At 34.0% G+C, this 14,231-nt stretch overlaps 1 protein-coding gene across 1 annotated transcript; it reads right to left on the bottom strand.

The window, feature by feature from the left end:
- Window positions 1–12,310: 12,310 nt before the first annotated feature.
- On the bottom strand, window positions 12,311–13,933 carry LOC105784130 (NEP1-interacting protein 1). Its single transcript, XM_012609927.2, has 5 exons — window positions 13,663–13,933; window positions 13,192–13,343; window positions 12,966–13,049; window positions 12,715–12,879; window positions 12,311–12,615 (listed from the first exon to the last, which is right to left on the bottom strand). Exons 1-5 carry the CDS (start codon window positions 13,814–13,816, stop codon window positions 12,469–12,471), a joined length of 702 nt encoding a protein of 233 aa, XP_012465381.1. The 5' UTR covers window positions 13,817–13,933; the 3' UTR covers window positions 12,311–12,468.
- Window positions 13,934–14,231: the final 298 nt, after the last annotated feature.

The raw sequence follows: 14,231 nt of genomic DNA, 5'->3' as shown, positions 1-14,231 counted from the left end.
AATAATAATTTGTATATTTTAAGATCTAAAAGTGAACATTTTATGTTTGTTTGAGTAATTAGATTTTTGTTGATTACGAAAATGGGCTTCGAAAAAAATAATTGTCGTTATTTTTATATTGTTTATTTGTTAAGTTGATGATTAAAATTTTAATTGTTTGTGTAGATATTGATATGGATTCTTTAATTACTGCAAAAGATCACACAGTAAGGGCGATCCATTTGCCAAAATGCAATTAGGGCTCCCCGTGGACGGTGATGCAGAAACCCGTTCACGCCTCATAGCAAATCTTGCGATGCTATACTATGACTTGCTCAGATGCTCTCCCGGTGATGGTACCAATAAATTTACGGGTTTAAATTTTCATGGTTGAAGGTAAAATTTGAAACTTTATCGAATTATGCGACCGAGAGGGAGAAGAAACAAGCTGCTTGGGCCTATATACTACAGCTTATAGGGGGTACTTATGCCGGATTCCGATAATAATAAATTCCACTTGATGTACCTGCCCTTACTGACTGATTTGCAAGGTGCCCGTTCTTACAGTTGGGGTTCGATAGTACTAGAGATGCTATATCATGAGCTTTGTCGAGGGACAAATCACAAAACACAAGACATAGGTGGCTACTTGATACTGCTATAATCTTGGGCGCTATACAGGATGCCATTTCTGGCATTAGTGGGTCACCAAGTACATGTGTTCCCACTTGTGAATTGGTAAAAAAAATTTAAACTTGGATCAAGAATTTTTTCAGGAAAATATGTTCTAACGAGTTTGGTTTATATTTTTAGATGGTATACTTGTCCGAATATCGGGAAGTCGGAAACACTCATTGTAACACCCCGTACCCGTCCTAGAAGTTAAGACCAAGTCTGGAAACTACATCAAACCATTAGAAATATCCAACCTTAATTGTCTAAAGTTAACAGTCGAAATAATTTATATAAACAAACTCATGTATAACTCCAATTTATAAATTGAAACCCTAACTAAACGCATAAAAGCATAAGTCTAAATAAAACATTAAGTAACCTGAAATTCAGACAAACAATCCAAATGAGTTTATAACTGTGTGTGTGTGTGTGTGTAACTTATATTCAATAGTAATTAGTAATATGCAAACATAATTTCACTTTCCACAGATCAACCATTTCTCAGAAATAGATACAGAAATAGAAACAGAGAATATCATGTACAGATGCAGAACATATCAGATAAAAACTAGATTATTACTCTCATCCGCTACACACCATCTCTGTCCATCTTGACACACTATATAGGGCATCAAGTATCCATCCATCCCTATACACTACGTAGTGACTATATGTCACGTTTCAAAATAATTGTGGCCTACTTGCCAGATTAGAATGCGATAAATCAACAAAATCAGAAATGTTTGTGGCTTAGTCACCAGAGTTGGCAAATTATTAAACTACTCACACTTCCTTCTTTATTCAGTCCTAATCCAGATGCAGATGTAGATTTAACAGATACCAGATATAAGTACATAATAATACAATTTTAGATCGTGTTCATGTAACGCTATCACACTTATTTATTAGATCATAGAACAAATGTATATATTTATATCAGAATAATAGGTTATTCAATAATAGATTGTAAGATAACAGTTTCAATATATGAATTAGACCATACGGTCCCTATGATAGGCCTACGTTCGATTCGAAATACGATTATGGTCCTAGGGAAAAAATTAGATTTTTGGCCCACACGCCTGCGTAGATTCACACGGCTTGAGTGGCTGGCTCGTAGCCCACACGGGCCTAGCACACACCCGTGTAGCCCTCTTAATGTCACACACGGCTGGCACATGGTCGTGCAACTCAAAACAGTGAGTTGTACGATCTAGCACACGGCCAAACGCAAGCTCCTGTAGCTCAAAGCTTGAATTATCTCTCACATGGCCTGGACATACACTCGTGTCTCTAGCCCGTGTGTTCCTAAATCCAAAATAGTAAGTTACATAACCTATACATATGCTCGTGTGACCCTAATTGGTAAACAGTGTGTTACACGACCTGACACACAGCCGTGTGGTGTCGACAATCATGTTTTTTGGCATTCAAAAATCATAAAAAATTGGGTTTTCGTTACACACCTGGTATAGTTTCAATGTAAGAACACCGCAAAAGAATCTCGAGACCTAAAACGACAAACGAATAACAAATTAATCGACCTAATTAAAAAAATTCGCACGATTTAGCACTTAACTCACTATGTCAAAAGCTTCGACACAAAACCTCCAAACGAATCTAACATTTACCGACGAGTCAATGATAATTGCTCAAATTAGCGTGTTGGAGATCATTACCTTCGATATCTACACCTAAAAAAAATCAAACGAATGTTTAACAGAGAATTCAAGTAAATCAAATAGAAACCAACTTCGAAAGAAATAGACAAAAGCAAACATTCAACATAAATTCTATAATAAAACTCACACAATTAACCTTTCAGTCGACAATAATGAAATGTGCACTTCCCCAAACATACAGCAGCAAAAATTTAACGGCAAACTTCAATGATTGAGAAAACAAAAAAGAAAAGAAGGGAAAATGAAAGAAAGAAAAGAAAAAAAAGAGAAAGAAATAACGTAAAAGAGAAAAAAAAAGTTCAGGAAACCATTTACTTTTTTAAAAACAAAACTAATTCTGCAGAGTAGCAAAAACATATCTCCGTTTCACTTACGCAAAGACTCGAGCACAAGATCATAAAGTATACAAAAACTTAACCATCGAACCAACAGGCTTAATCTTGACACAAAATTTTCGAAAGTGAAGTTTGAACCCCTGACCTCCAACGCACAAACAAAGCACTTAGCCACAGATACAGAGATTTAATTATATTAGAATTGAACAAACAACACTTAAATTTTTGAGGCGTTACATTGATTGTATACTGACAGATGATCAAGGCATATGCCGGGGATGGGGTAATTTATTTTTAAAAAATAAAATAAATTAATGTCATGTAATTTGTTTATTTATTAAATTACGTTATAATTAGTATTTTAATCATGTGTTTAATTGTGCAATTCATGTAGATGTCGTATATCGTACTGGACGTTGCTTTCGTCATTCCTCCGTCGACTACAACCCATGCTGTAACAGCCCCTACCTGTATCCGTTGTCGGAATAGGGCACGAGGCATTACCGGAGTTTACTGAACATTTTTAATAATTCTGAGTCATTTATTATTCATATTCTGAAAATAATCATAACGTCCCTCTATTGGGCCCTCGAAGCTCCAAACATTCATTAGGAACCTACTGGGATTAAATCGGAATCATAGGGAATTTTTTGCAGAATTCTAAATATATATATAGATTTTAAATTTTTTTATTTCCGAATTAGGTGCAGGATTCATACGGGCGTATCACATAACAAATCTTTTCATAAGAAATTACATAACTGAAACATTTCCACTCTTTCATAAGCTCAATTATATTTTCATCTAAGCACCTACCATTCCAATGCACCTTATAATTAAACATATTACCATTCAACAGTAATTTGGCACTTGCCTAAACTTCAAGCAACAACATTGGTTAGCGTACTTTAATATTGACAAACTTATTTTCTCGCCATGTCTCACTTAAATTTATTACTTGTCTTAATACACATAATTTTCCTTGTATCAACGTATCAAAGATAGTCTCATATTTACATGTCATGATACATATCATTTTCTTGTTCTTTCTTCTTAAATATAAATCATTCAATTCATTATGACAATATTTCATGTACCATAATTTTCTATAAGTTCATGTATATTTATTCTAGTAGCAGTTCATAATCTTGAATATGCATAATTATCGAGCAAGTTTCACATATATGTATTTTCCATGTCATATTTCAAAGATATCAAATAATTATCATTTCTATGTATTTCAAGTTTAATTTCATGATTTTAAGTACTTATCATTTTCTATTTTTATCCCGTTGAATTTCTCGAAATTTCGATGGATTTTTAGCGGTACACTTTAGTGTACAAATTCGGGTCCGTCAATTCATATTCATGTGCGCACATTTTCCAATTCAGAGAGCACACTCCCATGAACCTCATTTCTTACAATGGATTACCGGTCAGGCTAAATCACATAATATAAACTCATAGAGTATTGTCGAGATTACCAGTTCAGGCTAAATCCCCTGCAACGATAATTACTCTAATGAGCTTGGATTTGAATTACCAGTCCAGGCTAAATTCAGACCCTAATTCGGATTACCCATCCGGGCTAAATCCATTTTCCACATATTCTTCAGGAGAGCTATATCAAGATCACCCGTCCGGGCTAGATCTTTTTCACACATATTCTTCGGGAGGGCTATATCAAGATAGGATCACCCGTCCGGGCTAGATCCTTTTTACCGTCAATTTCTTTTCAGAGATTCATCGAATTTTCCTTCCATTCAACCGAGATTTCTTCCCCTTTTATTAAATATATCAATGTTTCATCAATTTTCATACAATGAACGTTAAAATCATATTCACATCAGTAACATACATTTCAAGCATTGAAGAATATAATTCAAGCTATACGAACTTACCTTGTTACTTGTTCGTGTTTACAATTTCACTAATCCGATGTCTTTTATTTTCCACGTTCAAGTCTCGTATTTGAGTCATTCGGATATTTATAAATAAATTTGATCATCATTTTCATCAATTTCATGTTCTAATACATTCAATTAATGCTCTAAGCAAGATTACCATTTTTCCACTAAGATTTTAATTAATGATGATTTTTAATCCTTAGGCTCGAAAAATAAATTCTTGTAATTTAAATAAATAAACAATCCATTTCATGCAATTTGGTCATTTTGACATTTTTACAAAATTACCCATAAAGTTTTACTTTATTCAATTTAGTCCCCGAGCCTAAAACGTGCAAATTATCCATGCTAGTTGAATATTCATATATATATATATATATATATATATATATATATATATATATATATATATATCCTCCTCCTCCTCTCCAATCAAAATCCTTAATTTATATAACATGCTTATAAGTAACATTATCTATGATTTCACTATTTACTTGTAAATTTATTCAAAGCTGTCCATTTGAGTCATAGTCACTAAATTATTTTTATCTTGAGCCATAGAAATCCAAATAAGGATCCTCAAATTTTCCCTAAAACTAGACTCATATATCTTTTTACCATAAAATTTTAAGAATTTTTGGTTTATCCAATAAGTACAGTTTATTCTTTAAATTCACCTCTGTTCTGCTATTTGACAGTTCCGAGACTTCTTCACTAAAACTTAATTGTCTCCTCGTACGGGATTTGAATGATGTTACCATTTGTTTCTATTGAAAATAAACTCATTCAGAATTTTAAATATATAAATTTAAGCCCCTAATTATTTTTATTCAATTTTTGATGATTTTCCAAAGTCAGAACAGGGGAACCCGAAATCATTCTAACCTTGTCTCATGATTTACAATTCTATTACTTACGTCGTTCCTTCTATGAGAAACTAGACTCAATAAGCTTTAATTCCATATTTTGTTCATTCTCTAATTAAATTTTAATTCTACGATTTTTGGCAAATTTTCAAAGTCAGATTACTGCTGCTGTCTCAAAACTGTTTTAATGTAAAATGTTGATAACTAAATTTATAACACTTTCCTTTCCTTTCCTTTCTCTTCAATATTTTCTATCACTTTCTCTTATTTCCCTTTACTAACATAACAAGAATATAGAACCTTATATAAGGAAAGTCTACATTAACATTAATTTCCTACTTTTTCAATAATATCAAACTCAAAAATATATTGAAATCTTAATGTTCTTACCTTGTGCTATTGACTTCAATCTTTAACTTGATTTTCTCTCTCCTCCAGCTTCTATTTCTTGAATCTAACTTGATATTCTAGCTCCCCATTGTCTCCTTAATATTTTTCTCTCTTGGAAGCTATGGAAATTCTTTTGATTTCTCGGTGAAAATGGTAGATTTTTGGTAAAAAGGACCAAATTGTAAAGAAAAGAAAACTTTCTTTCTTTCTTCTTCTTCTCACGTTGGTGCATGGGAAAGATGATGAATTCTCTTCATCTTTCCTCCCTTTTATATTAATCATTTAATAATAATAAAATACTAAAAATCTTAATAAAATATTAATTAAATAATATTTATCTAATTAATTAATTAAAAATATCACCAACATCATCATTACCTTCTAGAATTCTCTCTCTCTCTCTCTCTCTCTCTCTAATTGACCATTTTGCCATTTATAATCTTTTGAAATTTCGTCCTTGAGTCATCACTTAATTTGGTAAAATTGCAATTTAGTCCCTCAAAATTCTTCACCTTTTCAATTTGGTCCTAATTCATCCATTTTCCTTAGTTTCTAGATTATTCCACCTTTAAAATATTTATACTATTGATCCTTCAAATTTTTCATATTTACACTTTAACCCCTCAAATTTTGGGTATTTACTCTTGGGCAACAAAGTATTTCTCACTTTTACGATTTAATCCTTTTCTCGAATTAATATGTCATAATATACTTCCCAATGTTGACATAACTCAAAATTACCCTTTTTATCACTTTAGTTCCTTATTTTACTATATCAAGAATACCTACTCTCTTACTGTAATAATTTTCGGGATCACATATCAATTTAGACCTTTTAAATAAATTGAGTGCTCAAACATCGAAATTTTCAAATGAAATTTTCACGAAATCATTCCGTGAAATTGTAGACCATAAAAATAAAATTTTTCTCGTCAGATTTGTGGTCCCGAAACCACTGTTCCGACTAGACCCAGAAATTGGGCTGTTACACATGCACTCATGTGGTGTGTTAATACACTTGTGATCAATTTTCAAATGGTGGTGTGGCCAAGGATCGGGTGCTTCGTCAATTCAGGTGCCATCAACATATTCCGAACATTCCTATACAATTGGGTAAAGATGTTCACGGAATTGAAAAGGGGAAACATGCAAATAATTGAGCATTAGAGCATTAACCATATATTACGTTGTGGAACGTTTGGTTGGAGAGAAGGCATCATCTGTAATCATATTTTCCTGATTTCACTCCCTCGAGGGACTACCAGCAGTGGTACATGCGGAATAGGTTGTCCTACTTATATGGTAACCAATTGATGGTAGTACCTTCACATATGGAACGACGAGGTCCCCTACAAAGTCGACCTCATCAACCGTCTCCTCCTCTACCACCCGAGCCTGAGCTCAAGCCTAAGCCAAAGTCGACACCTTCATTGTCATACACACACTCGACTGGGTAGTTCCTATCATCCGAAGATTGAGGGTTACAATTTTGTCTTGGAGTATTCGGGTTATGCAATACACCCGGAGATGGGCTGTTGCAGTTCTTATCAGCAACCGAGCTCACCAATGATGTTAGACATATTTATCCCATTATCACTCTAGTACTACACCCTTCCGAGTAAACACTTGTGACACACGATTTTTTGAGTTTGCTTAGTACACCCTAGGGATTGCCTATGAGTGATGAGAATGTCGGTTCAAAAAAGATGGACATTAACCATAGAGAACACCCACAACGCAAAAGAAGGCCACCACAATGATACACCTTACAGACAACCCCGTCAAACCATAAATTTTGATAGTTTTAATTCAAATAATTCGAATTATTGTAATGTTCAATTTATTTAGAGTTTGTAATTTTATTTCAAGCTAAAGTTTGACTCATGTTAATGAAATATTTTATACAAGTTCATGCAAATATATCTACCAATCAAGTTTATTCAAATATGTTACAAGTTCAAGAAAATATACGTGACAATCAAGTTCATGGAATATATGTAAATAATTGAAGTTAGTACAATAATGGAAATTCAATGCAAAATGGGAGACATAATTCACATTCTAGTCAACCAAGACGACTATCCCAAGTGGTAGTTTTGATGCGGGCATTTGTTTCAATTATGACTTATTGATCTGCACGCGCCACAATGTTTAGTGTCGACCCCCTTCCTTATGTTCATTACATTGTTTATCCGAGTGATATGCGGGCGACCTTTGGGCTTCCTATGGAGATTACAGTATTGGACCAACTTGAAAGTCGGTGGAGGAACTTTCTATGTTGACACATCCCGTATTGTTGGGAACTCGTTTCCCCAAATACGTAATATGCATTCTAGTGTGTATACCTCATTAATATTTTGTTCGACATTGATGGAGGCATCAGCGCATGCTACAACAATGTGCCCACACGAGTAATGAAGTGTGGAATTTTTCACAATATCATCGCCTTTTTAGAAAATCAACTCCGTATGACCTAGATGAGATACCCGGTTGACAATCGACAATCTCTGTCACCCAAAAAGTTTCAAAATGTCGAGAATATAATTGAACGTTCATGGTCATTGTTGTTCGACTGTTGACTGCTATTACCTTCCTAACTGCCTCGACATGCACAAACCCCGCATTCAACAGATTTACTTGTCTGAGCCTTATTCTCGGCATCAGTGTGGCCATCCGGTAGAAAGTAGTTGAGAATACAGATGCAATTGAGAGATAGTGTATGCCACAATACCATATAAAAGACCTTTTCCAGGTTCGTGATTATATAACCATATCGCAAAACATCATCGAAACTTTGAGCCCATTGCCAGGGCTTTATACTCCCAAACTACTCTTGTAATGTAGTATTCGTTTGACCTTACATATTAGCTTGGAGGTTAGCTAGTCTTCTTTTTAACCAATGTGGCTAAATAACGGTCCGTTACCTAAATAACGGCCTTTATATAGTGGTAGCGGCACCGTCCGAAACCGTTACTACCGAAACCGCTATTATATTTTACAATAAGTTGTGTGAATTTTTTTTTTAAAATTCACGACCGCGATACCCGCAATGACCGCAATAGCATCCGTTATGTTCGCAACCGCGATAAACGCAATGCGATCGAAAACGTATTTAAATCCTTGGATGTGGCTCCAATTTGTACCTTGGATCATTTCAGCATCTTATGTGTCGTTTCAAAAACTTTAAACATATGGGGAAAAATGAGACAGATAATTACCCATCTTCAACACTTATCTGCGTCAATCCATATTTTTGAATTCCTTGTAGAAGTTAGCCGTAATGTGGCTGATGCAATAGACGGATCTCCACAGAACACCCGAATGCCTAATTGAGACAATTAGTTCTTTTGATCTATCGAAAATGATGTAAGCGTTGTCTTGAGTGACAACATACCTTTACAAGTTCTCCAAGAAAAATTCCTACGACTCATTGTTCTCTCCCTCAACAATGGCAAACACTATCGATAACAAGTTTCAGTTCCCATCTACCTGCATAAGTGGCTTACAGGGGGGAAAGGCTCGAATGCATGATTGAATGTCCAAAAAATCTGGAGAAAAATTCTTGCATTTCTAGTATAAAACTCGGTACTGGAATCATTCTTGCATTTCGACAACCAGCACCAACATAGGAATGGCGGGCATGTCTTTAACTATTGCCATATGTAGTTGCAGATGGTTTTTGAATCAAGCTTGTGGTGGTCTTGCATCATACGTGCAGAAGTGCATGTATGAGGCCCAACATATTTATGTATCTCCCACTACTAGAATCTCTAGATAAATGTAGCTTGTACCTGCCACTTGCACATTTCTGTCAACTTCTAATACTTACCAACATAGATCGTCGGTTTAGAGTCAGTCACTCTGTAGTCTACAGACACCTTTATACTATATTGCTTGATGGCATTGATACACTCGTCTTTACTCGCGAATATTTTACTCATGAACAACTCTTCTGATTCAGGATCTGCTAACATCAGGTGAGTAGGTATTATGTCCGGGTACTCGGGGAACTCGGAAGCATGCGTTGCATCTGGATCGACGATCGGTATATAGGCTCCGGGATCGTTGTGTATGATGATGCCACAACTTGGATTTCTGATCGAAGGGGCATGATCATTTCCATCATCCGGTCCTTCATCGTCGATATCATATGGGACATCGTCTAAATCCGGGTCATTAAAATCTTCACATTTGTGATCAGAAAAACCATTATTATTGCATCCATCTTCACCAATCACATTGGTTTCAATAACAACTGGATATATCTGTAATCCACCATTGTGCTGATCTGAACATCCAACGTTTAGATTGATGTCAAAACCGCACACAAACGACCTCCTATCGGTAGATGCTTTGGGAACCTCTATATGCAGGTTTTCAACTCCATATTGTTGATTTAACTGAGTTACATTTTCGACGGGCTCCACATCTGCTAACTCAGCAAATAACTAAATTGATTCAGTGTTCACCCTCCCTGGCGGGCAATACAATGCGACCATCTCGACATCATCATCGTCTAAAAGTTCTATCTAGGTAAATTTGATAGGATTTGATGAAACTGGAAATTTGTAGAATAGTATTGTCATTCTCCTTCCACAATGTCGGAAAATTTTTCACTAACCTTCTTTTTCATATCACCGACGGACACATTCCTATCAAATATCATTCCTACTTTTTGGCGAGTTTAAAAAATACAACCAAGGATTGTTTCTAAAATAACACCATCGAATTGAATGGCTGCAAAAAAATTGATTCTCTATTTTTTTTCTGAAACTACAAAAATACAACCAAACATCTTAGTACTAATCTTAACACTAAATACACTTTTAACACAAATAAACTACTACAAAAATAAATAACTAATAATACTAATAAAAAATAACCTTAAAACTAACTAAATACACTAACATTTTTTTTTCTAATTTTCGGTGGGGGGACCTTTAGCTCTGTCTGTTTGAATTTTTTTTCATTTCGGTATTTGTGGGGAGGTTGGGGGACCAAACCAACCCCTTTTTATAATATTCATAATATTATTTTTATTATATATATACATTTAAACAGAAAGTAAAAGAAACTTATATATAAAATAATTGGGTGTTAGAACTCGGACCTGTGATCGACGGGTCACATCAGTGGCAGGCTGTTACGTTTATAATATTATTTTTTATTATATATATATTTTTTAAAAAGAAAGTAAAAAAGTTGATAAATAAAATAATTGGGTATTGGAACCCAGACCCGTGGCTGACAGGTCACATCGGTGGCAGGCTGTCAGGCTGGTGCCTTTTTTATTACTTCTAGCTTTAAAAAAATTATTTTAAATGGCACCAATAAAAAATATTTTTCTGTTTTACCAGTATAAAAAAAATAATGTATTTTTACGTCTGAAATGTTGTGCCACCGATTGCTTAAGTGGCACTCAAAAAAAATTATTATTTTTAAATGTGATGTCATAGATGACAGGGGAGAAGGGTGTCGCAGATTGCTCAAGCAACACCGGTTTTACATTATTGAGTTTGAATAGATTGGTAAATATTAGGGCCTTATACTATTTTAGTATATATTTTATTTTTTGTATTATTTAGGTAAAAAAATTCCATCTTTTAACTAGAAAAAAGACGACACAATATTAAAATAATATGGCTATATATAATTATGATAGTAAAATCAATAATGTTTGAATGAAATCATGTGGACAAAGAATCAGTCGAGATATTGGTTTGGAGAATGGTAACAAATCTGATAAACTGTAACTGGTACAGATTGGTTGAATCGATAGTTAAATCAAAATTTTAATATTTTATTTTTAATAATTATTTTATTAGATCGATCGAATTAACAAATTAATGATCTAATTTGTTCGGTTCTAAAATATTTCCTAAAATGATCTATTTATGAAAAATGGATGAATGGAAAATAACACATATTCCGAGAATACATCACTAAATTGATTTTTAAAGGGTTGAGGTCTTCGGTTGTTTGTAAAGAATCCGTTTAATCTAAGTATTGTACAATTCTTTTTGGATATTGACATATTTTAACTAAAGACTTGAAGGTCAGTTTTGGAACATTTTTAAGCTTTGAATGCTGAAATAGATGGATTAAATCCTTTATGAAGGCGGTGCTGCTCAGATTTGGAAGTTCATATTGAGTGTTCAAATCCACCGATTCCTCAACATTTTGCATTGATATTTCCAATAAATTATATAAAATAAATAATTTTAACATAATTTTTACCAGTGACGAATCTAAAATATAAAATTATTTTAAAAATTTTAAATTAATAAAAATAAAATTATATTTTTAATTCTCTTAAAATTATAAAAATTCAATTTAGTCTTTCAAAAACTATAAAAATTTAAAAAATAGTTATCGCTCCTCCCTTGATTTTCATCATTTTCATGAATGTATGAAAAATATGACCATTCAAATATTTTAAATATATTGAACCAATACCCAAAATTAAGACTTCAATCTAAATCTGAATAATATATAATATCACCGCTACTTTACTGCTTTGAAATATCAAAAGTTGCTACAAAACCCTTGTGCAATGGTCTATGACTCTATATATACACCAGATTTCAGAACAAAAAAGAAAAACTCAATTTTTTGTGAATCAAAATTTCCTGATTTACACTTCTTCACCATCACCGTCAAGAACATGCTCTCTACACATGGGACAAGTTCCTTGCCTGCTTAGCCATTCATCTATGCACTTTAAGTGAAAGATGTGCCCGCATCTGGGAAGATTTCTTGCCATTTCTCCATCCTTTAATCCCTATAGGAAAATATATATATACATGCAAAATCTTCATTTGACTGCTACACAAATCGAAATGAATAGAAAAAGGATTGCAGATATCGAGATTTGGTTTACCTGTATGCAAATTGAACAATAAGATTCCTCCCTTGATTTGATCCTCTCAATAGAATGAAATTCCTGCATTGGAAGCTTTTGGATACAACTTCTAGATAAACCCTTTCCTCCATTTACATCATATATGTCTGAGATTTCTCTATATGTCGAGTCAAGTGAATTCATCTGCAAATTTTTTTCATCAACATAAGATGAACAGTGTAACCAAAACCGAAATATTACTTTGTTTGGCTACTCAGAGAGTTACTTACTTGCCATTGGTATGCTTTTAGCACTGCTGGACTTACCCATTCAATGAAAACCTTCCCATTTACTAAGCTAACCAATAAGGCCACCTATAAAACAGCAAATTAAATAAGGAAATTTATACTTTATTATTTTTTATTTTTATATTACAACAAAGGGTTAATTAAAATAGAAAATTTTCCACTTGAATGTATAACTATTAGTGAGGATGAAATTAATGCGAATGGTGACCTTAGACAATGACTCCCCATCAGCCAATGATTCCAGCAATTGAACGGCTGTGATCGCACCTGCAACAGCCCCAATTCCAGCTCCCCTGAAAAACCCAGTTTCTGTTGTTTGCCCTTTCATTGCTCCTACTACAGTTCCCACTACGGCTCCTCCTACAAGCAAATTTGAGTCCAAAGTTCAAACTGATATAGCAGCTATAAACAGGGAGGATCGGTCCTCCAAACTATACCCGAATCAGAGTAACATTTTATAGGAGTTTAGAAGAGGTAAATATTGCACAAACTTTAGGAGTTTAGAAGAGGTAAAAATTACACAAACTTTCTCATTTGTCAGAGACAAAACCAATACAATATATACAAGAAAATGGGATCTGCAGGAAAAGCCAAAATCGATGAAAAAACAAACCCAAGTAGCTAAAAAAGATAACCAAAAAGTGTAAGTACAAAACTTGAAGCAAAGAAAGCATATTACCTAAAGCAAAAATGCAGATGAAAGCAGCAAAGAGTGATCTTTTGAAGAGTTTAATTAAGAATCCAATCCTAAGATCTCTCATTAGAATAAAAACCCAGAAAGCAAGAGCTTCTCCACATCTAAATGCTAATCCAGGGAACCAGTCCTTTAACATCGGAAGAAAATATCTAAAAAAAAGGGACAAAAGGAGTGAAGAGAGAGGGAGTGTGAAAGGTTGAATTGAATGATGGAAGTGAAAGACGTGGGTTTTTAACGAGTGAGGGTGGGGAAGTTTCTGGTGTAAATACAGAGCATTTATAGCCGGCGGCCCAAAGCTAAAGTAATACGGGCAAATTATACATAAAAGCTCTATTTTTTAAAAATTTATTGAAATAGCCCCGGTATTTTATTATTTACTGGAATAGGCTATTTTCCTCGAAATCGCGTCTATGTCAGTGCGATGTCAGGGGATATGTCAGAAAATCGCATCCACGTCAGCACGATTACTTACATGGCAACAAATCGCGTCCACGTAAGCGCGATTAATTGACGTGGAAGTAATAATTCATGAACAGTTTATGTTTTTTAGT

The sequence above is a fragment of the Gossypium raimondii genome, chromosome 13, assembly GCF_025698545.1.
Source record: "Gossypium raimondii isolate GPD5lz chromosome 13, ASM2569854v1, whole genome shotgun sequence".
In the NCBI taxonomy this organism is placed as follows: domain Eukaryota; kingdom Viridiplantae; phylum Streptophyta; class Magnoliopsida; order Malvales; family Malvaceae; genus Gossypium; species Gossypium raimondii.
The sequence above is the reverse complement of the archived record's forward strand: the minus strand, read 5'-3'. Positions and strand labels throughout refer to the sequence as shown.